General features: G+C 34.8%; 2 protein-coding genes across 4 annotated transcripts in view; both read right to left on the minus strand.

Moving 5' to 3' along the window:
• Window positions 1-558: 558 nt before the first annotated feature.
• Window positions 559-16,762, minus strand: LOC136806930 (high mobility group protein B1-like). Its single transcript, XM_067063498.1, has 4 exons — window positions 16,606-16,762; window positions 6,743-6,999; window positions 3,916-4,167; window positions 559-1,040 (listed from the first exon to the last, which is right to left on the minus strand). Exons 1-4 carry the CDS (start codon window positions 16,745-16,747, stop codon window positions 900-902), a joined length of 792 nt encoding a protein of 263 aa, XP_066919599.1. The 5' UTR covers window positions 16,748-16,762; the 3' UTR covers window positions 559-899.
• Window positions 16,763-18,739: 1,977 nt separating this feature from the next.
• Window positions 18,740-24,640, minus strand: part of LOC136806931 (von Willebrand factor A domain-containing protein 3B-like) — a 37,133-nt gene continuing 31,232 nt past the window's right edge. For all 3 annotated transcript variants that reach the window (XM_067063499.1, XM_067063500.1, XM_067063501.1), the window contains 5 exons: window positions 21,158-21,274; window positions 20,624-20,839; window positions 20,239-20,320; window positions 19,610-19,688; window positions 18,740-18,956 (listed from right to left, as the gene is read on the minus strand). In XM_067063499.1, the coding sequence (XP_066919600.1) occupies window positions 18,833-18,956; window positions 19,610-19,688; window positions 20,239-20,320; window positions 20,624-20,839; window positions 21,158-21,274 (618 nt within the window). In that variant the 3' untranslated portion in view covers window positions 18,740-18,832. The remainder of the gene's footprint in view (window positions 18,957-19,609; window positions 19,689-20,238; window positions 20,321-20,623; window positions 20,840-21,157; window positions 21,275-24,640) is intronic.

A 24,640-nucleotide genomic window follows, 5' to 3' on the forward strand; every position in this document is an offset into this window, starting at 1 on the left:
GTCATTTCTATTTATGTAGTCAAATCATTCACCCGTTCCTCAACAAAAAGAAGCACGATTGAAAAATGTTCTTTCGTCAAATGTTCGATGTAGAAGATGAAGTCCCCAAGAGGTGGAGACATCATGAGCCTGCGTGAACCGTGAACAAGCGAAAAGACTTGAAAGACCATTGCGGGCCTCGTTTTCAAATGAAATAATCACTTCTAACGGCATTTACACCTTGTAATATGTTTTCCAAAAAAGGTGTTTTCAATTTTTATACATAAAAGCGCAAGCGCTTACATACATTAATAATATCTGACGACTTATCTAGTATCTTGGCAACAATCCTTTGAAAACTTCATTTCAAGAAAAGCGTATTTTGAAATTTGAGAAGGGGATCATTGACGAAATTTTAATAAAAAAGAGTTTTAAAGAATGAGAAGTATTCGTTTCTTCCCATCAAAATTTTCATTTCGAAGCAGAGATTCACCGAATTTTTCCACATTGAATAAATGCTGAGCTCAACTCTTCCCCAGAGCAATATTTGTGTTGAAATGGTATGGAAATGAGACCGAATTTTATGTAGCCATTCGAACCTTTTTTCATCAAAGTTATAAAATTCAAAAACAATTAGCTAAGACATTTAGTTAAAAAATATTTAAAAATAAATAATTACACTTCTTTTAACAAAGAAACCATATTACTGTAATGACAAAGGAACCAGTTTGTCATATATCTAAGTCAAAAAGTGGAGTAAAATTCAGATTTACTTTCTGTTTTAAGTTTTTAAAAACCATGAGATATGCATTCATCACGGCGAAACTGTCTCTTTCCTCACATAGAGAACACTGAAGTATGTACACCAAGATTATCCCAAACCAATAAATTTCCAAATTAATGAAACCGATTTTCATCATTTAATCCGAATCGGAATCAGAGTCGGAATCGGATTCTTCCTCTTCGTCATCATCATCTTCGGCATCACTTTCACTTTCTTCTGGTGGTTCTTCTTGTACGATTTTTTTACGTTGAACGGGTTTCTTTGGTACTTCAGGATTCTAAGAACAGAACAGAAAGAAAGAACAAGTGATACTTTTATGGAACTACCTGGGAATGCCTTTAACACATATATAATTGATATCTACGTGAGCATGACCATTAAACAATCATTCCATAGGCGAAGCAAGATACCCTGCAAAATTTATGAGGGAGTGCAGACGTTTATGACATATTCATTATCTTTTGATAAAAACAAAGACAATAATTACAGTGTCGTAAAAACCGCTCTCATCCATAAGTTTTGCAGGGTATCTTATTTAGAACACAAAAAGTGACGATTTATTAAAATTAGAGACCAAAATTTCAAGTTCTTGAAATATTCTTTCATATTTAAGACTTCGTGAGCATAAAAAACATCTATCTCGTCAAAAAAATGAGTAATTTGGCTAAGAACATTGATGTATGCTTATTAATAGTGATTTTTATAGATAAAGATGCGTTTAAGCTGAAAAATTCTTTTTTTACAAAAATTTGCTCGACCCATCTTTTACCTACTTTCATGCAAAAAAAACAATGATCCAATATTTCACAAAGTCCAAAAAAACTTTTTTTAGCTGTTTTTTGGCCCAAATTCGGCCAAAAACATTTTTTTTCGAAAATCGGGCTCCGTCACATTCGAGGGTTTATAGTTATGTATCTTTGTGCAAAAAATCATAAAGAATGAAAGAGCCAATCTCGAGAAAAACTAATACCTAAGTAATTGATAATGTGGTTATAAAAAAAATCGAATTTGGCCAGTTTTTCTATAAAAACACGCAAAGCAACCAAAATTTCATGTCTAAACACACATATGCTTCAAAAGTAAGCCCTCATGAGCAAAAAAAAACATATATGTCATAAAAAAATTGATTAATTTGACTAAGAACATTGATGTATGCTTATTAATAGTGATTCTTATAGATAAACATGCGTTTTTTAAGCCAAATAAATTTTTGTGCAAAAATCTGCTTGAGCCATCTTTTACCTATGATTGTACCCTACTTTCATGCAAAAAATAAGAAAAAATTAATGATATAATTTTTCATAAAGTCCAAAAAAAACGTTTTTTAGCCGTTTTTTGGCCCAAATTTGCCCAAAATTCTTTTTATTCGAAAATCGGGCTCCATCACATTTTGCCCACCACCATTTTGCACCTTTGTACAAAAAATGAAAAGATTCCTATGATTCAATCTCGAGAAATGCTGGTAACGAACGGGCGGACGAACGGACAGAGGTTAATTTATAGGACCTCCACCCCACCGGGGTAGGTCCAAAAATTGGAGAAAGTTTAAAAGATCAGTTTCTATAATATCTTCGGATAGATTCTGATTATATTTCTGATATATGATTCTGATTACCTTAATGGAACTTGTTTTGACGGGAACTAATTTTGACAAGTAGACACGAGACAACAAGACCACGACAAAGGTGAGCTAGTTGAGCAAATTTTATATTTTTTACTCAAAACAAAGGGGATACAACGGCAGGGACTGACCCATAGCTGGGGGGTGGTGTCTTATTTTGAATCTCAAAAAAGTCAGTACTACCACATTTTGGTGGATATATCACTCTTTTAAAGCTAGTATCTGGTACTGAATTTTGATATTCGGTGGATAAAATGGGTAAAAATTTAGCTATTTTGTCAAATCAGAACGGAAATAATTTTTCGAAATTGAATTGTAGTAGACAAATGGGGGGGGGGGGGGGAGTGCTAGGTACTGTACAAGGAATTTTTCCAGGGTGATGTAGCCATATCTTTCTTGACAACCAGCTTCTAAATAGGGGTCGAAGTCCCTTTCATCATCAAAAAAAAGCTAGTCGACCAGGTACTAAAAAGAGGGTGGTGGTACCTAAGACCATGGATTTATCATAGAACTCTGGATACACAACGAGCTGGTTTTTCATCGATTTCTCATGTTCTAGCATTGTCCGCAATAATGACATTATTGTTCACCCTCCTCCATTCACTAATAATTTTTCGTAAATTTTTTTATTGCATTTTTCATCAAAACACAGCTATACAATTCCCAAATGAGACTTAAAGATCTCTCAAGAGAGTCAAATGCATCAAATTGATTGCTAATGATATGTCGTTATGACGTTTCAAGCTGTGAGAAAGATGCAACAAACATGCTATGTATAAGAAATTGAATGTTGACACCAGAAAATTTCAAACTTCCACCGTGCCACCGCGTGCCACCAAAAGCTTTTCATATCACTATGAAGCCAAGATACTCCAGTCTAACATATGTCAATCCTAGCTCTTCCCAGGAAAAAATTGGAAAGATATTGCCAACCTTATTTTCAGCGTCATTCTAGGCTTTTTACTCAATTTTTCTTGTTTGATGAAGTTTTTTTCACATTTAATTTCATAAATTTATTCGTTAAGCTTTCTTGCTTTCATTTTCAAAGTTGCATCCGGTAAATATACAAAAACAAGAAGTTACAGGACTTTTTAGAAATGGGATTATTAATCATTTTTCAAAATCAGGGACCTTCGAGCCGCCATGACAGTTGTCCTTTGCGGACAAAGCTAGAACATCGATTGTTTTCTAAAACAATGGAAAGACAATAGTTCGCTCTCCACCGTTTTATTTGATGTTATCCAGAGTTCTATGATAAATCCATGCTAAGACAAATTTCCCTGTTAATCAGGGTTAGCACCCTATGGCAGTAGCCTCCCCCTGCAAAGCAAAGAATTATCAAAATTTTAATATCACTCGCTGCCTCCATTTATAATGTACCACGTGACACAAGGTGACCAATAAGAAATGTTTTCACGAGTTGTCAATGCTACTTATTTTCAGCCTCCTCGAGTATATTTCGCGTTTGAGTTAATGCGCCTAACTCTCACAATGAAAATTAAAATGAAATAAATAACACCTATATCCTTACCTCTTTTCTATATTCGATCATCGCTTTTTCATATCGTTCCTTATCTTTTTCCACCATTTTTTCATAAACATTTTTTTGTTCGCTGGTCATTTCCTTCCACCGTTCACCAGCAAGCGTCGGAATCTTTTTACCATCTGGTAAGGGTTTGTTAGCCATCTCTTTGCGAAAGTCAGCCAGGAAAAAGAAGTATGCGGTTTGTGGACGTTTGGGTTTGTTCGGATCTTTGCCATTCTTCTTATCGTAAGCTTCCTTCTAAAACAAAAAGGAGGATGAAAGGTTGAATACTTTGAGACGCACAAACATTCTCGAACAGAAGTATTCTAAGTTTTTATTTCGTGAATAGTTGGAAAATTGACTTCAGAATTGTTAAAAGTGACAAATATTCATAGAATCCAACTACTAAAGTTGTTCTTTAACTTAAGAAGGTATTATTAAGCCAAAAATATACCTAAAATTTGATTATTTTTATGATTTCGAAGTTTGTTGGATTTTTTATTGAACTTTTTAAGAATGTTTGTTTCGCGAAAGCCTAGCCAAAAACAACGGAAGTCTACACAAAGGTAATTTGCGAAAATTTGTACGCCCAAAGCAGGCCGTTTCAGTGATGCGCTGTTGAAGGATTATTTGAATCAGGATCAATAGGGTATTTGATCCTTTTAACTGTCGTTACCGGCATTTTTTGTCGGTATGAGCGCTTTCTATTTATTTACCAATGACCGCATATGGCCGACATGACATAAACTGTATTTGCCACGTTATTTTCATAGAAGTTTTTTGAAAGTTTGATTTTGAACTAATTTATTTAAATACCAAAATCTTATAATAGACCTTTTCGTGAATTACATCACGAACATCACTTACCTCGTATTCAAACAATTACCATGGTGATTATGTCTCTTGAGACATTAAATAATTTTTTTATGAATAGGAAGTAGTTTTAATAAAATCCATTTGGAGCTGTTTGGAGGGTAGTTAATCACCATGGTAATAATTTCAAAAACGAAGCAAGTGTTGTCCGTAACGTAATTTATGAAAAGGTCTATTGAAAAGAAAATTTTAAGATATTTTTCATTATCGTCAAAAATGAGCAATCTGATTGGCTAAAAACGTATATAAATGCTGTATTTCATATTGTACCGTATAAATACAAGACCGTGTTCCAAGAAGGGGTCTGGTAAGCGAGAGATCATATTTTGTACAAATTTATGATTGGAAATGTTTTCTTTTCGCTTGCAATAAACAAACAACAACTTATCACAAGAATGTTTTGATTAAAAATTTTAATGACCATTCGATTCTTTTTTCGAATGTTTAGATGATTAATTTCATCTAAATAGAAGGAAAAGAAAAAAATTAGAAGAGAAAGAAAACAAAGAAAAATAGAGAGAGAAATGGAGAGAGAAAAGTTTGTTGACGATAAACCAGTCATCACACTTTTTACTCGGTACCGTGCGATAACTATTACTAATTTAACTTATATTTCTGGTACTTTCAGAAATTTAAGCTAAATGTGATAGTAAACACTGTGGTCACTCATTTCGGCATATGCCAACATCTGGTAAAGAGGTCGGACCTTCATTTTTCCCGTACGGCAAATATATATATTTTTTAAGCTGGCGAATCTCGCAAGGAAAATGGAGGAAAAAATCGATGAAAATGACCAAGAATTGCCACTTGAAAATGAGGTTTGCACCCCCAACAAAATGCATTATTAGAGAAGAAACAACACCAAAAGACACTCTGACCTGCAGGAAGTGCCACCGAGATGTTCATTATAACTGTTCCCAGCTACCAATCTACCAAATGCAGATTTGCTTAACGTCTAAATCTAGAAGTTTCCAATGTCAAAGTTGCGTTGAGATCTCACCAGAGCTGATGGAACGAGTTGAAACATGCAGAAACACCAAAATCGAAGTACTTCAAAAGGAAATTAAAGAATGTGAAAACATCATGAAAGTCCAAAATAAAGAAATCTCCCAACTGAAATCAAATGACCTCAACGTTATTACAAAAGAAATCAAAGAAAGCCTGGAAACAAAGATGAGCATACTCGAGAAGAAGATAGAAACAAAGATCGAGAACATCATAATCGAAAAGAAGCAAGAGCTGAAAGAGGTTAGTTATGCTGAAGCTGTATCCAAACAGATGAATCAACAATCAAATAAGGTGAAACAGTCGACAAACAAGGATCCACAGCATGCAATCTAATTTTCCATGGAATCAAAGAAAATTTGGAGGATCCCGAAAATACAACGAAAATCTACGACGATAAATTTACCAAGTACAGAATCCTTGGATTACAACTGGGTATCAAGGACATAAAAATTGTAAACACACAGAGGATTGGAGTATTCACGGAAGAGAGAGAGGAGGAAGGGAGGTATCGACCAATCAAGGTAGTTTTCGAAAATGAAGAAGACAAGAACAAAGTATTGAGAACCATCACGACATACAAAGGCCCTTCTTCATCCTATCGAGCAACAGAAGACCTCACAATTATTGAACAATTGACAATCAAAGAATTTAGCAAGAGCGCACGCGAGCTCAATGCTCAAATGAAAGACAAAACTTTTCAATTTAAAGTTAGGGGAAGCCCCAGAACAAAATTATACCTAAAGAAAACTGTAACAACAAGCGTTTGTAAAAAAGATAGGTTCTTAGAGGCCCACGGCGCGCCTTGAACCTCAATCCTTTAATAAATAAATAATAAATAAATATACGTCAAACCTTAAAAAAAGCTCGACAGTTACATGATCCGAAATTTTGAAGATGGGAGGGTTGTCCTAATGGGGTTACGAGGGTTAGGGAAAATTGAACAAAAATTTACCTCTTTTACATAGCGGGATCTGTCTTGATTATATTTTTGAGAGTAGGGTTCTTTTTCCTTGTCTGACATACTTTTCCATGCTTCTCCACATAGCTTGGCAACTTCTTGCACTTTAGAGATATTCTCTCCTTTCTTCTTCAACACCATCCGGTAATCAGATACAAAATACAAGTAAGCTGACGTTGGTTTCTTGATCCCATCTTGTTTCCTCAATTTTTTGGGACGCTTTGCTTTCGTTGGAGAGGTTTTTCGTTTTGCTGCAAAGAAAAATATCAATAACTACATAATGGTTTTTTTAACACAACCATCTCCTCCGATCCACTAAGCTTTTTATAGGGTTTATAAAGGTCAGCGATTTTATTCCACCCCATACCGTGAATCCAAAGATGAAGTAGAGACCTCGTTTTCAAGTGTGGTAAGGAGTTTTAGCCCCAAAATGAGGCAAAAACTTTGAGGCAGGCTGGAGACTTCAAAAATGGTCCGATTTGGTTAAACTTTGCACATTTGATCCTTGTGTGAATCACTAAGGGTGTTTTATTTATTTTTTCAAAATCTTCGTTATTAGGGGCGTGATTACAAAATGAAGTTAAAACTTTGGGGGCAGGCAGGGGGACTTAAAAATAGTCCGATTTGTTGGCAGGAATTTCATACGAAGAATTCTTTTGCCAAAACTTCTTTTTTTAGTAAATATAGGTATTTTAGCATTTCCAAAAAAATCAATTGTAATAGAAAGTTTTAGAGCTTCGACTTCTTCTAACTCATGCTTTTTCGAAATTTGATTGATATTTTTTGCTTGTTTGAATGTTATTCCAAACTTGCCAACTTCAAAAAGTGCAGAACTTGGACACTTTCACTTATGACATAAAAAACTCAAATCAAATTAACATACTTTACTGTATCAGTCAAACTTGTTCAAAATTTTCATAACTAGCCCAGGAATAGACCCTCTCCACCCTCTTATCTAAAAATCTAGGAGGCTAATAATATAAGTTGGGCTAATAATATATTTATTTTATCCCTGTCTCTAAAGAAGGATGTCAGAATAAGATGAGGAATGTCAGCATTAAACCAACTTACAATACTTTGGTATATTAGAGTTTGAGAAAATTCTTTATGATAGAAGTTTAGAAATGCTTAAAACCCAACTTTTCCTAAGGAAATGCAGACAAAAATGAATTTGTTTACCCATACTGTGAGCCGCCATGGCATGGACCAGGGGTTTAGGTACCCCCTAAGAAAATAGGTACCCCCTGAATTTTAGGTACCCCCAAACAACAGACGTTAGTAGGTACCCCCTGTGATTGGTACCCCCTGTGACTTGAGTATATGTCAAGAAATGAAAAAAATTGTAGATTTTTACAATTAAAAAGAATAATGATAGTTAGATAAAAGCAAGATAAAATATAGTTCCCAAGCCCCCAGACCTTACTGCATAAAAGTTAGGTACCCCCAGAAATCATAGGTACCCCCTGGAATTGAAAAAGAAATCCAGCCCCCAGCCTTTTTCAGGAAGATTTTGGTTGTAGCCCCCCCCCCTGCGGGCTGGGGGGGGGTTCATGCCATGTGAGCTTGAACCTCTCATGCCAAAAAAGTCCCAAAAACCCTGAAAACACTTTGCCTGAAACTCTTTTTCTGAACCTTTCATGGTTTTTTAGCAAAAATTATTTCCTAAAAACATCTCAACTCTCAATTTTCTCCACAAATTATGGGTTAGTCTAAAATGCAGGGTAACCAATTGGGGTAGCCAATTGGGCTATAGGTTGTTGGGTAGCCATGTATTTCACAGACCAGAGCAAAAAAAGTGAATATCAGAAAAAATATTGCTGCTATTGTTTTCGAAAACCCGCGAAACTTCTGATTGGTCAAGCGCTGAAATTCTATTGTAATGTCATGTGACTTAGGTAGGATTTCCTAGCAAACATCTGCTCTATTTGATATGAGTATTCCTATTTCCATAAAATTGCCATCCCCCATGGTTGCAAAATGGTGGCTATGGGTAATTCTTTTGTTCTTTTGCTATTTTCTTTTGTTCTATGTGACGTAAAGACGCTTCACAAATTGAAGTATATCCACCAACTGCATGTTTGCCTCCACTGATGCAAGTTACCCGATCTCACGTTAGCAACTATCTGGTCTGAAAAGTAGTTACAAGTAGCTAGAGTGTTTTTTTAACAGCTTTTTTAAAAGGTTTTATCTTTAAACATTTTGAAGACCAGATAGTTGCTATGACAAAATTAGACAAGGTACAAGCCTTTTTTATATAAGTATATCTTCTATAAGAATATCAGGGCGAAAATCTGGCCAAATCGTAAGAATACCCTAAGAATACCCTCTAGAGTGAATTTCCCAGAATTCGATAAGAATAGAGTCATTTTGCATTTGGTCAACAGAAAAAATGCTTCCTTTGCTAGAGATAAATTGAAGCTTTTAGGAAGAATTGTAATTTTAACCCAAATGTTCACTCAAAGGTCCAAAACTCTCAAATTGATAATTTCTCATAAAAAAAGAAAGTCAAGTCTAAAAAAGTAAGAATACCTTAAGAATATTTCACCCTCAATTTTGGCACTTTCTTTAAGAATACTTTGCTACCTTAATTCAAAAGGGGCCTAAGTCCAGGTACCCCCCAGTTCAAAAGGGGCCTAAGTCCATTTTTATGAAATTTGAGATATTTAGTTTTTCTCAATCTCTGGTTCATTTGCTCTCTTTTGATGTACATAACAAGTAGTTTTTAAAGTTAAAAAGGTTCAAAACTTCATACTAAAGCTCTGAAAAAAGTGATGTTTAATTCAAAAGAGGCCTAAATCTTTTTACAATTAAGGGCCAAAGTCCATCAACTTTTTACAATAAAAGGGCCTAAGTCCACCAAAATAAGTTTGTTAAGTTTTGAAGAGGCCTAAGTCCAATTGAATTGCAAATGGGCCGAAGTCCATGCATCCTAAAAAGTTTAATTGAGTTTTTCTTTATTTTACTGAGATTATTGTATTTTCTCTTTATCTTAAATCTAGGTGTAAGTGGCTTATTTTGGAGTGTCATATGTGCAGGTTTTGAACTCTAAAATACTATCGTTTTTATAATACTATCTTTTCAAAAATAATACTATCTTTTCTAATATACTGTAATACTATCTTTTCTAATAAATATACTATCTTCTTCTAATAAATAATACTATCTTTTCAAATATATAATACTCGTAAAAGTCGAGTTAATAAGTTTGAGTTTAAAAACTTGAGTTCGAGTTATAAGCTGCATGTATTTTGTGACGTCACAAATATACCATTTCAACGTCATCTTACAATTTCCCAACTCGAAAATGTAAGTTAGAGACAAAATACAAATTGACAGGTTAAAAAGGAGGTCTGACTGCCGTGTCAAAAATGTGATGACGTTGCAAAACATTTGCAGTTTTTTATATCATCAAACAAAAGAATAAAACACGCGTAACGTCAGTTGATTGTCAGGGCGATTTTGAAAATTGGAGCCTCTAGATGGTCTAAAAACGCATCAAAATAGCTTAATAGTTGTGATATAGGAAGAAAAAAATAAAATATCATTAATTAAATTCGGTTTTTCCAGAAAACCACTTTTGAAAAAATTATTGGGGGGGGGGGGGCATTGTACCCCCCCCTTGCCCCTGGTTGCTACGGCACTGCTCTCAACTTGACTTGTTTGTAACTCTACTTTTTTAACTCAACTTTTCTGAGCCTCGAAAAGATAGCAATAAGTTAAAGAAAAGAAAGTAATAGATTTCAAAAAAAGATAGTATTTTATTTGAAAAGATAGTATTTTATTTTAAAAGATAGTATTATAATTGAAAAGATAGTATTATATTTGAAAAAGATATCGATAATGTGATGATAACAATATGGCTGGATATAAAATTACACCAATCAGAAGCTCGTGAGTTCTCTGAGAAGGTAGTTTTAGAGCGATGTGTTTTATTATATGTAGCCATCATATAACATTACAAACATTACAATATGTAATATACCTGTTATACGTATAATATGGTTTCAAATATTTTCTGGTCTGCTTTATACACGGCGCAAACTGCGAAAGATCGATAAAAGCACATGGTTAAATTTTGATGTTTGAAATGGTTTTATATGGATGAAATTGCTTGAGAATTATGTTTTGATAATTCTTTGTGTTTTTCAAACATTTTCCTCTGCAATGACATTGATTAGAGTCGACCTGTCATCACTGACCTGTGACCTGCGACCTGTGACCTGCATTTCGAACTAGCCGGGCCTGACCAGACTTTCTACAAGGAATGTGACCAAGAGCTCACACCAAAACATAACAAAAATATACAAGACATCATAGAATCACTGAGAAAATCCAAGCTACTAGACGATAAAACCACCGAAATGCTTACCGAGACACAGCCAAAGACACCAAAATTTTACACCACACCCAAAATACACAAACCAAATAACCCAGGCAGACATGTCATCAGCTCCATCACTTGTCACACAGCACGCATCTCCCAATATGTCGATTATCACCTACAACACCATATGCGAAATCACTACCTTCATATATCAAAGACACAACAGACTTTATCAACAAAACCAAAGATTTACATATACCAACACACGCGATACTTGTAACCATGGATGTGTCGGTATTATATACCAAAATCCCGAATGTTGAAGGCATAGCCTCCATTCATAAATCATTAACAAACGTCGAGTCGTCCATTAAACACATGACAGTAATTTTAACATTCTTACGCCTCATCCTCACCCTTAACAACCTTTATATTCAACGACAAATCAAAGAATGTGCAATGGGTACTAAATGTGCCCCATCGTATGCAAACATTCTTATGGGCAAGTTCAAAGAACGAGTAATCTATCCATGCATAACTAACAACATCAAAAATTCCCCAGATTCAAAGATGACATATTTTTTATGGAAAGGCACAGCAAGTGATCTAAAAGAATTTTTTGCAATCATCAACACAGTTCACCCATCAATTAAATTCACAACGGAATACTCTCATTAGCAAGATCAACTTCCTGGACAAAACGATAACAATAAAAAACAATCGACTAGATTACAAGATTTTCATACCTCCATAATACCTCATACCACCCAAACAACCTAAAACACAACATCCCATACAGTAAAGCACTAAGGATAAAAAGCCTTGCTCTAACCCCGAAGAATACAACCAATCCTTCCTCAAAATGAAAGATGCATTCATCAGAAGAGGACGTACAAAGCTGAAAACCTCCATAAACAGTTCGACAAAGTTAAGAATAAGAACCGAGAAGATTTCCTAAAATACAATAACACCAAGAATAAACAACAAATTGCCTTCATCACTACCTATAACAAAAACTTATTTCCTATCCGTACTTTTCTGGAAAAGCACTGGGATATCCTAAACATCAACAAACAGTTTCAAGATACCTTCCAACAAACACCAGTCATTGCGTATAGAGGCAACAAAAACTTGAAAGATCTACTTGGACAAACAAATATCCAAAAAAAAAAATCTCAAGAAAACAACAAAAACTGAAAGGAAAGTGCCAGCCTTGCTTAACAAGGACAGGGAACCTTTGCCGTAAACAAATAATGTCAACCTCAACCTTCACCAGCCAACAAACCAAAAGGACATATCTTCCACAACGTTAACTGCAAAAGCACTCGTATCATCTACCTCCTGGAATGCAACAAATGTCACACCCAATATATTGGAAAACAGCGAGACCCAATTCAATCAAACAGTGAGAATCTTATCACGATTCTCAGATTTACGGAAAACACAAGCTTTTTGCTGATTTTTGCCTTGATTGCCCAAAACCTGTAAACTTTTTAGCTTGACGAAAGAAAAAACTTAGAGTTTTTGGCTTTGCCAAAAAAATGCCAAGTCAAAATTTTTTCACCTTTGCAGGATCCATTCCCAACCTCAAAATACATCTTTTTGTCTAGGGGTTTGTTTGGCAAATTCTTCCTTCGAAGAATATCTATCATTTTCGTTTTCCCCTGAAGACCGCGAGAGAAAATATTAGGGCCCGCGCTCTAGGCTGGGGGCCTAGACTCGCTTTCGTTATGTATAATTTTATAATGACGTATAAGGTAGCCTAATTCATGCAAAAATAATATGATAATCTTTTTGTTTTTATTTTCAGGTATCCCGCCAAACATTGACGTCATCGTGTATGGATTTAGCATGAACAATTATGTATTACCTATTACGTAGCTTTACATTTCCCGACTCGCTAACTCCCAGAGGAATTCTGATTGTAAACCCGATTGGTTAATTTCGGAACATCTTCAATAATGGCAGATAATTTAGAATTGTCTAGTGGAAAGGTTGTGTGAATTTTTTGATGTCAGTATTAATTTTGTTGGTTGATGGCTTGTTGAATCTGGCAAGAAAAAAGTAAACAGGTATAACTTTTTCTAACCAAGGATCTGAGGGATTCGAGCAACACTGTCAAAGACTCAATAGCCATAGAAGTAATGCATACAGACCACGACAAGAGACAAAAACACTCTCATTAGCAAGCTCAACTTCCTGGACAAAAAACCATAAAAAAACAATCGACTAGATTACAAGATCTTCATACCTCCAAAACCTCATACCACCCAAACAACCTAAAACACAACATCCCATACAGTCAAGCACTAAGGATAAAAAGCCTTGCTCTAACCCCGAAGAATACAACCAATCCTTCCTCCAAATGAAAGATGCATTCATCAGAAGAGGGTACAAAGCTGAAAACCTCCATAAACAGTTCGACAAAGTTAAGAATAAGAACCGGGAAGATCTCCTAAAATACAATAACACCAAGAATAAACAACAAATTGCCTTCATCACTACCTATAACAAAAACTTATTTCCTATCCGTACTTTTCTGAAAAGCACGGGATTCCTAAACTCAAAAACGGTTTAGATATTCCAACAAACACCAGTCATTGCGTATAGAGCAACAAAACTTGAAAGATCTACTTGGACAAAAATAAATATCCAATAACAAAGTCTCAAGAAAACAACAAAAACTGAAAGGAAAGTGCCACCTTGCTTAACAAGGACGGAAACCTTTGCTGTAAACAATAATGTTAAACTCAACCTTCACCAGCCAACAAACAAAAGGACATATCTTCCACACGTTAACTGAAAGACTCGTATCATTACCTCGGAATGCAACAAATTCACACCATAATTGGAAAAAGCGAGACCCAATTCAATAACAGTGAGAATCTTATCGCGATTCTCAGATTCGGAAAAACACAACTTTTTGCTGTTTTGCCTCGATTCCCAAAACCGTAACCTTTTTAGCTGAAGGAAAAAAAATTAGAGTTTTGGCTTTGCAAAAAATGCCTAGTCAAAAATTTTTCACCTTTTCAGGATCCATTCCCAACCTCAAAATACATCTTTTTGTCTACGGGTTTGTTTGGCAAATTCTTCCTTCGAAGAATATCGATCATTTTCGTTTTCCCCTGAAGACCGCGAGGGAAAAATTATTAGGGCCAGCACTCAATGCGGGCGGCCTAGACTCGCTTTTGTTATGTATAATTTTATAATGACGTATAAGGTAGCGTAATTCATGCAAAAATAATATGATAATCTTTTTGTTTTTATTTTCAGGTATCCCGCCAAACATTGGCCTCATCGTGTATGGATTTAGCATGAACAATGATGTATTACCTATTACGTAACTTTACATTTCCCGACTCGCTAACTCCCAGAGGAATTCTGATTGTAAACAGTGTAGACCTAACTCTTCACACAAAAATTACGGGAAACGCATGTTTGGACTTTGTACCCTATGCTGCACTCAAGTACTTAAGCCAAAGTCCCGCAAAGGCGGGACAAAAATCTGTTTTTTGAAGTTTGCAAAAAAACGCCACATAGAAGATCTTTCAAATTCAGTCAGCCTAGACTAATGTTAAATTTCGTTTCCATGCAAATTCGTCACATTTTGTCTCGATAACCTCATAACTACGGAACTTATCGTTAGAGGCAATCGAGCAAGAACAATAGAAAAAATCTTTATTTGGCTCTCTAGAAAAATTGCAAAATAGAAACTTGTTAAATTCACAATACTGATTGTTTACCCCAAAACGAAACTTTTCTATTTTGTAAATCTTTCTTACACTTCCCCATACGTAAAATATAGAGTACTTTCGTTTTCCCCCCAAACTTGCGAGGGAAAAATGTTAAGACTGATGTTGTCCTCGCGGACTTTCCCAGCGTAATTTATTCGTGTGATGTCATAATGTTATTGTTCTCTTCTCAGATTATTACTGACGGCACTTCAATCGCTTACGGGATTGGACAATGGTTGACAATAGATCGTGGCGTATACAACAATTCGATGACGCGCGACAAATGAAATTTCATTTTGGGTGGCTTGATAACACTCGTAATTTCTTTATTTTTCTAGTGTATTTTGTTTTTTTGTTTTAGAAGAAATACTATACGGTAGAAAATAAGGTTTTATACTATTATTTTTAAATTTGATATCTTAAATGCCTATTATAAAAAAAAATTCGTAAGGGGCGAAAAATAAAAAAGCCTTTGTTTGAACGCCGACTGCCAAAAATCTCGGGATTCTGGGACTTCTTTTGAGACGGGGGTTAGACATGAAAACAAAGAGCTAAGTAGAATAGTAAAATCGACTTTTTCTAACTTTAAAAATACAGTGTAAAGAATTTTTGTAATCAAACATTATATTTAGCAAATGTATTGAAAAGTAATATTTCGTTATAATAAGCAAAGATAACTTGTTCGGAAATAAAAAGTCTTCATTCTTCGACCCCCGGACTTTTCATCGCATAATTTCTACGGGAAATTGAAAGTAATTTCATTCGGCTTGTGATGTTTGAGAGCTTGTATGTTGGGAAACTGCAGGAATAAAGGTAAACAAATTATAGTCTTTTTTCTGAAAGAAAAATTAACATTAGTCTAGGCTGTCAGTATGTGAATAGAAGAGCAGTAAAAAATACAACTTTTCTATTTTTCCTTTTTTTTGCAAAAGTTCTAGGAATGAAAATAAAGGGATAATGATGATTGAATACTATCCATTGATGACCCGCGGCACTATCGTAAAGCTAGAATCGCTTCGCGTACTCTTCGCTTGAGAAAATGATTGACAGATTGAAGTTCTCACCCGCGCTGGAGTTCGCGGAGCGTTCTCGGCTCAATCCTCAGACCGCGCTAAAAATGGTAGACTGAGCTGTGGTAGATCAGTTCGATGGAAGTTGTTGGAATGTTTACAAGGCTCTTGACAGAAAATCGTTTGTTTTATTGTCAATGATGATGACAGTGCGGTTATTAATTTTGTTAGATCTGACAAATTGATGTTTGTAAGTGCACTTTATAGTTTTGATTCCCATTGAAGAATCATATTCTGGTTTTCATGTTATTATTAGATGCTGGTTTAGAGCTTTAGGTCTACACTGGTAAACCCGATTGGTTAATTTCGGAACATCTTCAATAATGGCAGATAATTTAGAAGTGTCTAGTGGAAAGGTTGTGTGAATTTTTCGATGTCAGTATTAATTTTGTTGGTTGATGGCTTGTTGAATCTGGCAAGAAAAAAGTAAACAGGTATAACTTTTTCTAACCAAGGATCTGAGGGATTCGAGCAACAAACACTGTCAAAGACTCAATAAAACTGGTTGGAAATAAATACTACCCTGAAAGTTAATTGGAAGGATGAATTGAAGATATTGTTAACAAGTTTCAATATCTGAGCATCCACAGATTTGAGATTCACTATCAATTTTGCCAGACAATTTGGACTTATAAACAAAGTCATTGACTGTTGCTGCCACAACCGCACACAAAAAGTGATTAGGAGAAACAATTTGAATAAATAAGGTTTGAATTTGAAGTTGCTTACCTGCTTCCATGATCAAAATAACCTTGAATAAATTCCAAATAACTCCAAAATCATAAAATAGTAGCAGTGCTGTAGTTCCTTTTTTGACCAAATTCTTGCCTTTCCCTTGAGTTTTTCCAACCCGGATGAAAGAAAGTAGCATATTAGTTCCCAATCCCTACTTCTCGATGTAAACAAAGGGGTAAGTGCCAAGAAGCTTGGTAACTAATTGTTGAAAAATATCCCGCGCGAAATGTGATAAAATTCTTAGAATTTCACATGAATTGGTCCCCAGGCTACCTACAGAAAGGGAATCGGGTGGGCTATCGTAGGCTTGAACAACCATTTTTTTGTGAGTTGACATGGTAGAATCAGTGACTTACTTTTTGCACACATGAGAGATTTAGCATGTATCAGATCTCCACTGTAATCGCCTATCCTACTATATTATGGCAGCTCACCAACAACACTTAGACTATCTAGTAAACCACGTCGTTGTATTTCGCTGCAGATTAAACTTGCAATTAGCCCGGGGTCCACTTAAAGCTTTTTGATAGACTGGATGGCGCGTTTAGTTGTTTTTGGAAGGTAAAAACAGTACGAAGCGATGTTTTTATTTGAGAATAAGGGAAATCTGTTATTGATGTTTGTTTCTCATTTTTGATTACATCTTTCAACTCCAAGTAGTTTTTTTGTTATTTGGATTTTAAACATTTTTTTTCAAAATGGCGACCTCGTCAAATACTCCTAGTCTACTTCACTGGACTCAGCATCATCAAAAATTATCAAAAAGCAAAGTTCAGCCAGAAGTAGACTCTAGTCTAACTTGCAATAGGATCTATCTCTATATGTGTTTGTCTTTCCAATCCCCTCTCCCGCGGCAATTTCTATTTTTTATAAGAACTCTTTATTATAAGCACTATTCCCGCGTTCCTGTGTCCAAGGAAAGACAGACGTTTGCTAGTCTAACCAACACTGAATATCGACGCATTTTTCTCGAATCTTCTCTTACGCGGTTCCTATTTTATTTTGAATAACGCCCACCACCCTCTGGCATGATTAATTATCAGCCTAGTGCGACAAGGACAAAAGTGGCAAACCTGGAAATCAACACACAACAAAACTAATAATCGATTGATTGATTGTCATTTTTCTTCTGTTTTTGGTAATTTATAAGACATTACAAAATTATGGTATGAAGGTATAGTAAGAAGTAATAAATAATTACAAAACAAACACACAATGAAATACAAAGCTGTCACAAAGAAAAATTTCACCAAATCTATTCTTTGCCACGGAAAGTCATGTGACATCTTTTTCAACCAATAAGATTTAATAATTTCGAGGGTAAAACAAACACTATGGTTTAACTCACTAAAAGATTATGCTTACTGAAAACACATAATTAATCTTTAGTAAGTGTTCTGTTGTACCCCAGTTCTGACGTCATGCCGTGGCGAAGAATCGTAATTGCAAGAAATCGTCATAGAACCAGGCCCTGAAATTTTTTTGTTGGAGAGCAGAAGACGAATTTTTTTTAGCAAGATAACACGCCTTTATTCGGCCAGCCAATACATTTATCTCGTTTGGGAAGGGGTTAAAACTTACGGTACAAATAAACATTAATTATAGGAATCATAGGTAAAAATTCTCGAATGGAAAGCTTGCGTAATATCAATATAATACAAATTCACACAATTTGAAGTTAATATATTACATTTTATATACAATCAATAGATAACAAAAATAGTATACCTGAATCTCGTATCCAGAGTCACTTGCACCATTTTTGATTCTACTGAGCGCTAGGGATCAGGAGCGAGCTAAGGGGCTGGGAACAAGTTTAAGTGTATCCTTTTAGCATTATGATAATGATTGAATAAATTTTGAAATGTGCGGGTTAGGATCAAGGGGATATCTTATCAAATATGTTTTTTATCGTAAAATAGTCTTTAAACGAATACTCTGATAGGGTGGGTTTGAAGCCAGGCTATTTGAAGCAAAATGAAGGAATTTCTTTAAGCAGCTGAAAATATTTCCAAATTAACAAACAGAGGGGACGGGGCGTTTATTAGGCACCTGAAGAGCATATTTTGAAAAATTAAATTCAACGACGAAACTGAAATCATAAATTCCTCGATTGAACTTTTCCTCGCCAAAAGTTTACATGCTTCATAGACATTATAAGTTGTTGTTTGTATTCCAAATACGACCAAATCCAAATGCCACAACCATTTTAGCACGGCACTTAACTGACAACAGGAGACGGCTGTGAGTTCCGTTCCTCGTTTCTTTCTTTCCAGAATGTGCAAGCCATTCGATGATAATCAGCAGACAACCAGAACGACTGGCATCCATCCACGTTTTGTAATCTAAGTTAAAAAAATATTGTCATATTAAATTATCCAATTTTAATTTAGCAATTAGTAATGAAATTTTTTTATTCATAAAAATCTAAAACCTTTTTTCAAATTTGGGACAGTGTCAATGACAATGTACCTTAAGCGAATTAATTTTCGTGATTTAAGCCTTCTTTATTTAATTTCGTGACTATATAATTTGTAAAAATCGAACAAAGGCAGACCAATTCACTCAAAAGCTTTCAAAAAAAACTACAACGGAGGTACTCTTAAGAGGTTACTAGAGATTGAAAGTTTAAAATTGAAATATGTTTTGTATGCAACATGTCTTCTAGAAAGTGTACTTAAATAAACAAAACAAACAAAAATTTTCAAAATTTTCGCGTGGATTAAATTTCGCAAAATAGCCCAAATTCGCGAAAAACGCGAAAATTAATCCACTTAAGGTACTCATTTCATGTTAAATTATTTTTCAAGGATTTAAAAACAACCACTTCATGAGAGACTTATGCATTGTGCATTTATTGTCGATACTCGGGATATAGTCTTTAAAGAGATCTCTTGCAAGTACATGGGTGTCCATATTTTATGTCCATTTATATTAGGTAGTCCCAGTTTGTAAATTAGAGTTTTAAAAAGGTGTAGGAAGGCAACATTTTTCTTACTTCAAGTCGTTAACAAAATGTACTTCCAATATTTCACCATTAGCTTTGGTGACAACACCTGGTAAATATTCATAAAGTCCTGAAAAATAAAGAAAGATATTTTATTAACCGAATCGGTCTAACGCCGTCAAAGAAACCTCCTTATTAAGAGTACATTAAATTCCATAGTTGAAGTACCGAACCAAAAAATGTTTAAAAGTACTCTCGGTAACTTATATAGTTACCCCCCCCGCTTATTAACTTTTTGAAAACCCCACCCAGGACATCTTATTCCAGTCCATCAGCTAAGTAGCAAAATTTTCCATCCTACCCGCCCATTCAAGATCACCCGAGTGTATCTCGCGAAAATTGATATCAATTTTAAACTTCTCAGTTAAATAAATTCCGAAGTTTTTTATGGAATGTTTTTCATAATTCAAGCTAATTTTTACCCCCTCGTCAAGGCGAAGCACTCATAAAATACTTTTTATAATTCGAGTGTCTCGGTAATTCGAACAAATTAGATTTCCATTAGTCATAGTATTACCGATAGAAAATTGTAGTTTAGATTGAACGAAAATTTTCCTTGAGGGTCGATTTATAACGAGTTACCGTAAAACAAATGAAAGTCACCGCAAAAAGTATCTCACCTGCGTTTGAAATAGCCAATATTTTACTGCCAACGGTAAATTTGTGTCTTTTGGTATGTGCACCAAATATGTAGGCATAATTCTAAAGATTGAACAAGTAAGAACAATGAATAAGTGCCATAAAATGACAGTGACATTGACCTGATTAGGCAAAAAGGGAAAATTTGCACGATACCGGCAAGTGGAAAAATCAATGGATATGGATATAGATAAGTGGAGTTACCTCGCAAGGGTTAAGCAAAAAATTTAATGAAAGTGAAAAAAAAGTCAAAACAGGGTATTTCGGCATTTCAAAGAATGATGACGTCACCTAAGCCTGACAATAACATGATCATCCTTTAATGAGAATAATACACACAGACTACACGAGAAACAATAATATTACCTGCACATCCAGTGAACGATCGGCCCATTCCACCAGATAATTTCTGCATCCACTGACACGATCTCTCACTGACCCCAAGTAATAAGCACCTGTTTTGTTGGAACGACACACGACCGCTTGTCCGATCAAAGACTGTTCGCGCGCACGAATGTAGCGCACGTTATTTTCAAAGCGTTCAGGAGAAATCACGTACGCTTCTGCTCTCGGTACAATGGACTGTAAGAAACGAAAACAAAAGAATATTATTTGTCATTTATTGGTCCCAAACTGTTTGAAGGTGAACGGGAATATTTGACCTGAACCCATTTGCAAGAAGATTACATCAAAAACCGTCAAACTAGTTTGAAGTTTGTTTATCTTCATACCATGAATAAGACTGGTGTCATTACATGTCATACGTGGTTATATGATAAGGCGACAGTTTTTAGGGGATATTGTTAGCTATGATGATACCATATACATATCATATCCATTGTTTCGAGCCTGAAAGCAAAGTGACAAAGTTTTTTTTAACGTCACGAAGAAAGCACTTACCACCTGGCCATCATAGAATTGAACACGATATGACATTTCAGGTTCTTCATTCAAAACGAAACCAGGCGCATAAGCATACAAATAGCTTGGATGAAGTGCCACAATATAGTCTCCAGGCTAAAAAATCAAACAAAGTTCAACCAAAAGTCTTTATGAGTCACGTACGAACTAACATTCCTGGTGGTACTGGTCCAACTAAAAAATCGTATTGAGTGATCACAACAAGAATATTCAGTGTTATCGTCAACATGAAAAATATGAGCAATCTGATTGGTGTATTTCATATTGTACCGTATAAATATAAGACCGCGTTCAGCGTAAGGGGTCTCGTAAGTGAGAGATCATATTTTGTACACTTTTATGCTCAGAAATATATTTTTTTTCATTCAGGTTATCAAAAGAGTTATATGAATAGAATGTTTTGATATTTTTAACACCCCCTTCTCACAGACCCGGTGGGATTTTATCAGCCAATGGGGGTAAAAATAACGGACAAAAAGTGATACTTTTATGGACCTACCTGGTTATGCATTTAACACATTTATAATTGATATCTACGTGACGTGACCATTAAACAATCATTCAGAACACAAATAGTGACGATCTATTAAAATTAGTCGTTTGTTTCTTATAAAAAAAACGTTGAGAAGCCAAAATTTCATGCTCTTGAAATATTCTTTCATATTAAAGACTTGTGAGCAAAAAAAACATTCATCTCATAAAAAAATTGAGTTATTTGACTAAGAACATTGATGTATGCTTATTAATTGATTCTTATAGATAAACATGCGTTTTTTGAGCCAACAAAATCTACTTGAGACATCTTTTAACTATAATGGTACCCTACTTTCATGCAAAAAATTAGAAAAAATTAATGATCCAATTTTTCAAGTCCAAAAAATCCGTTTTTTAGCCGTTTTTTGGCCCAAATTTGCCCAAAAACATTTTTTTCGAAAATCGGGCTCCGTCACATTCAAGGGTTTATAGTTATGCATCTTTGTGCAAAAAATCTTAAAAAATGAAAGAGCCAATCTTGAGAAAAGCTAATAGCTAAGTAATTGATAATGTGCTTATAAAAAAATAACGAATTTGGCCAGTTTTTCTATAAAACACGCCAAGCAACCAAAATTTCCTGTCTAAACACACATATTCTTCAAAAGTAAGCCCTCATGAGCAAAAAAAACATCTATCTCATAAAAAAATTGAGTAATTTGACTAAAAACATTGTATGCTTATTAATAGTGGTTCTTATAGATAAACATGCGTTTTTTGAGCCAACAAAATTTTTTTGCAAAAATCTGTATGAGCCATCTTTTACCTATGATGGTACCCTACTTTCATGCAAAAAATTAGAAAAAATTAATGATCCAATTTTTCCATAAGTCCAAAAAACCCGTTTTTGAGCCGTTTTTTAGCCGTTTTTGGCCCAAATTTGCCCAAAAATTTTTTTTTCGAAACTCGGGCTCCGTCACATTATGGATCTTTGTGCAAAAAATCAGAAAAAACTAACGAGCCAATCACGAGGAAAGCTAATAACGAACGAACGAACGAACGAACAAATGGACAAAGGTTAATTTATAAGACCTCCACCGGGGTAGGTCCAAAAAGTCGGGGGGGGGGATTGATATTTATGTTTTTATGGCTGGGGATTTGAATTCCTTCGTTTTTGAACAACAAAATTCAGTGGGGATAGAAAAATTAGCACAAATTTTTGTAATGAAGATTTTGCTTATCGGATTATTTTTGGTGGGGTGGGGATAAAAATTAGAGTATAATTTTCTACCGGGTGCGTCAGAAAAAACTTTGGACGTTTGGTGAGCCACTGGGACCGAGCAAAGTCTTTTTGAAACTCAAAACCACTTTTATTAGAAAGAGGATAGTCTAACTTAAATTTTGAGGTATCATTCATTAAATTTGAAACAAAAATTTTTGAGATATTGCTATTTGAAGCTCAAAATTACTTATCAAAAAGAGCAAAAATGCATCAAAAACAGGTAATTAAATTTGTTCTCTTTTTTTCTATCTCTCTCTTTCTCTTTTGTTCTGATGTGCACGTTTTTAACGATGTCATGGATGTCATTAATGTTTCCACTGGGTAATAAAACATACCAGAGCGGGAATTTGTAAAACAACAATTAAAAATTTTATTTTGGTGAATTTTTGAGAGAATCTATCTGTGAAGAGTGTGATGTATGGAAAAAAAAGTTGTGTTCTGTAAAACATACCTCGACAACACTGTCTATTGTCACAACATTTTAATTACCCATTTTTGACGTTTTTTTTACACTTTTCGAAAAGTGAATTTTAACTTCAAAAGCTTATAACTTGAGAAATACTTTACCCAACTTAAAAAGCTATACCTCAAAATTTAAGTTAGACTATCCTCTTTCTAATAAAAGTGGTTTTGAGTTTCAAAAAGACTTTGCTCGGTCCCAGTGGCTCACCAAACGTCCAAAGTTTTTTCTGACGCACCCGGTATTGGGGACGATATTTTGGCCAATTTTTCCAGGGGAAAGGGTTCTCAGTGGGTCTGTGAGAAGGGGTGTTTTTTAATGACCGTTCGATTTTTTTTCTCGAATATTTTGAATTATTTAGGAGAGAGAAAATAACAGCAAGGTATTATTAGCAAGAAAAAAAATAAAACATAGAAAAAGAAACAAATTTCCCTCACCTAAGGCGAGACCAATTTAATTTGTTGTTCTACGGACAGATCGTTAGAAAAATATGGGTCGGTCGGTCGGCAAAATAAGAATAAATTTTTCATTTATCAGGGTTGGTAAGGTACCGAGAAAAATTTCCAAAAAATATCTGGATTTCAGCTTTATTCAAGTTTAATTCTTACAAATAACTAGTGTGTAAAATATATTGTAGTGGAAATTCGATATTATTATTTTTTTGATTTCAGCAAAAATAGGGTCGGTCGGGCCCGTAGAACAACAAATTAAATTGGTCTCGCCTAAAGGCTCGGAAAATATGACGAATAAAAAATCTGAACCCTGCACTATCCCGTACGACCACGGGTGCTTTTTGCTTTTTGCTTAAAAAACCATTTTATGAAACACACAGAAGATTACCTCAATTTTGGTATCAAATTATCGTTTTCTTTTCTGCAGAGAAGGATTTGCTACAGGCTAGGGTATGCCAACAGTAAAACCGACAACTGTTGAATGAACTTAACGTTCATGCATGTGTGATGTTTTGGTTTTAGGGCGTTAGTTTCTATATCCAGCTCACTGAACAAAACAAGAAATGATTATCGCTTAGAAGGTAAAGATAATGGCTGAAAGTGCTTATCCATTTGGTACTTAAAAGGTATTAAAAATAAGAAAGGAATTCGATAAGCTATGATAAGTAAAAAATTTAGAATGTGATATTTTTGGATTTATTAATTCTGTAATTTATTTGTTTCTACATATTCATGTAGTTTCGAGTCCAGAGGCGTATTTAGGGAAGGTCAAGTAGGTTAAGTGACATATTAACTTT

This window comes from Clytia hemisphaerica, unplaced genomic scaffold (genome assembly GCF_902728285.1).
Source record: "Clytia hemisphaerica strain Z4C2 unplaced genomic scaffold, Clytia hemisphaerica genome assembly, whole genome shotgun sequence".
Lineage (NCBI taxonomy): Eukaryota > Metazoa > Cnidaria > Hydrozoa > Leptothecata > Clytiidae > Clytia > Clytia hemisphaerica.

Excerpts from the sequence above, each read along its gene's own strand:
- LOC136806930 (XM_067063498.1), bottom strand. The coding sequence starts at position 16,747 with ATGCTACTTTCTTTCATCCGGGTTGGAAAAACTCAAGGGAAAGGCAAG. Across the intron at positions 7,000-16,605 it reads TATTTTGATCATGGAAGCAG|CAAAACGAAAAACCTCTCCA; the intron begins GTAAGCAACTTC and ends TTTTCTTTGCAG. Across the intron at positions 1,041-3,915 it reads TGATCGAATATAGAAAAGAG|AATCCTGAAGTACCAAAGAA; the intron begins GTAAGGATATAG and ends TTCTGTTCTTAG.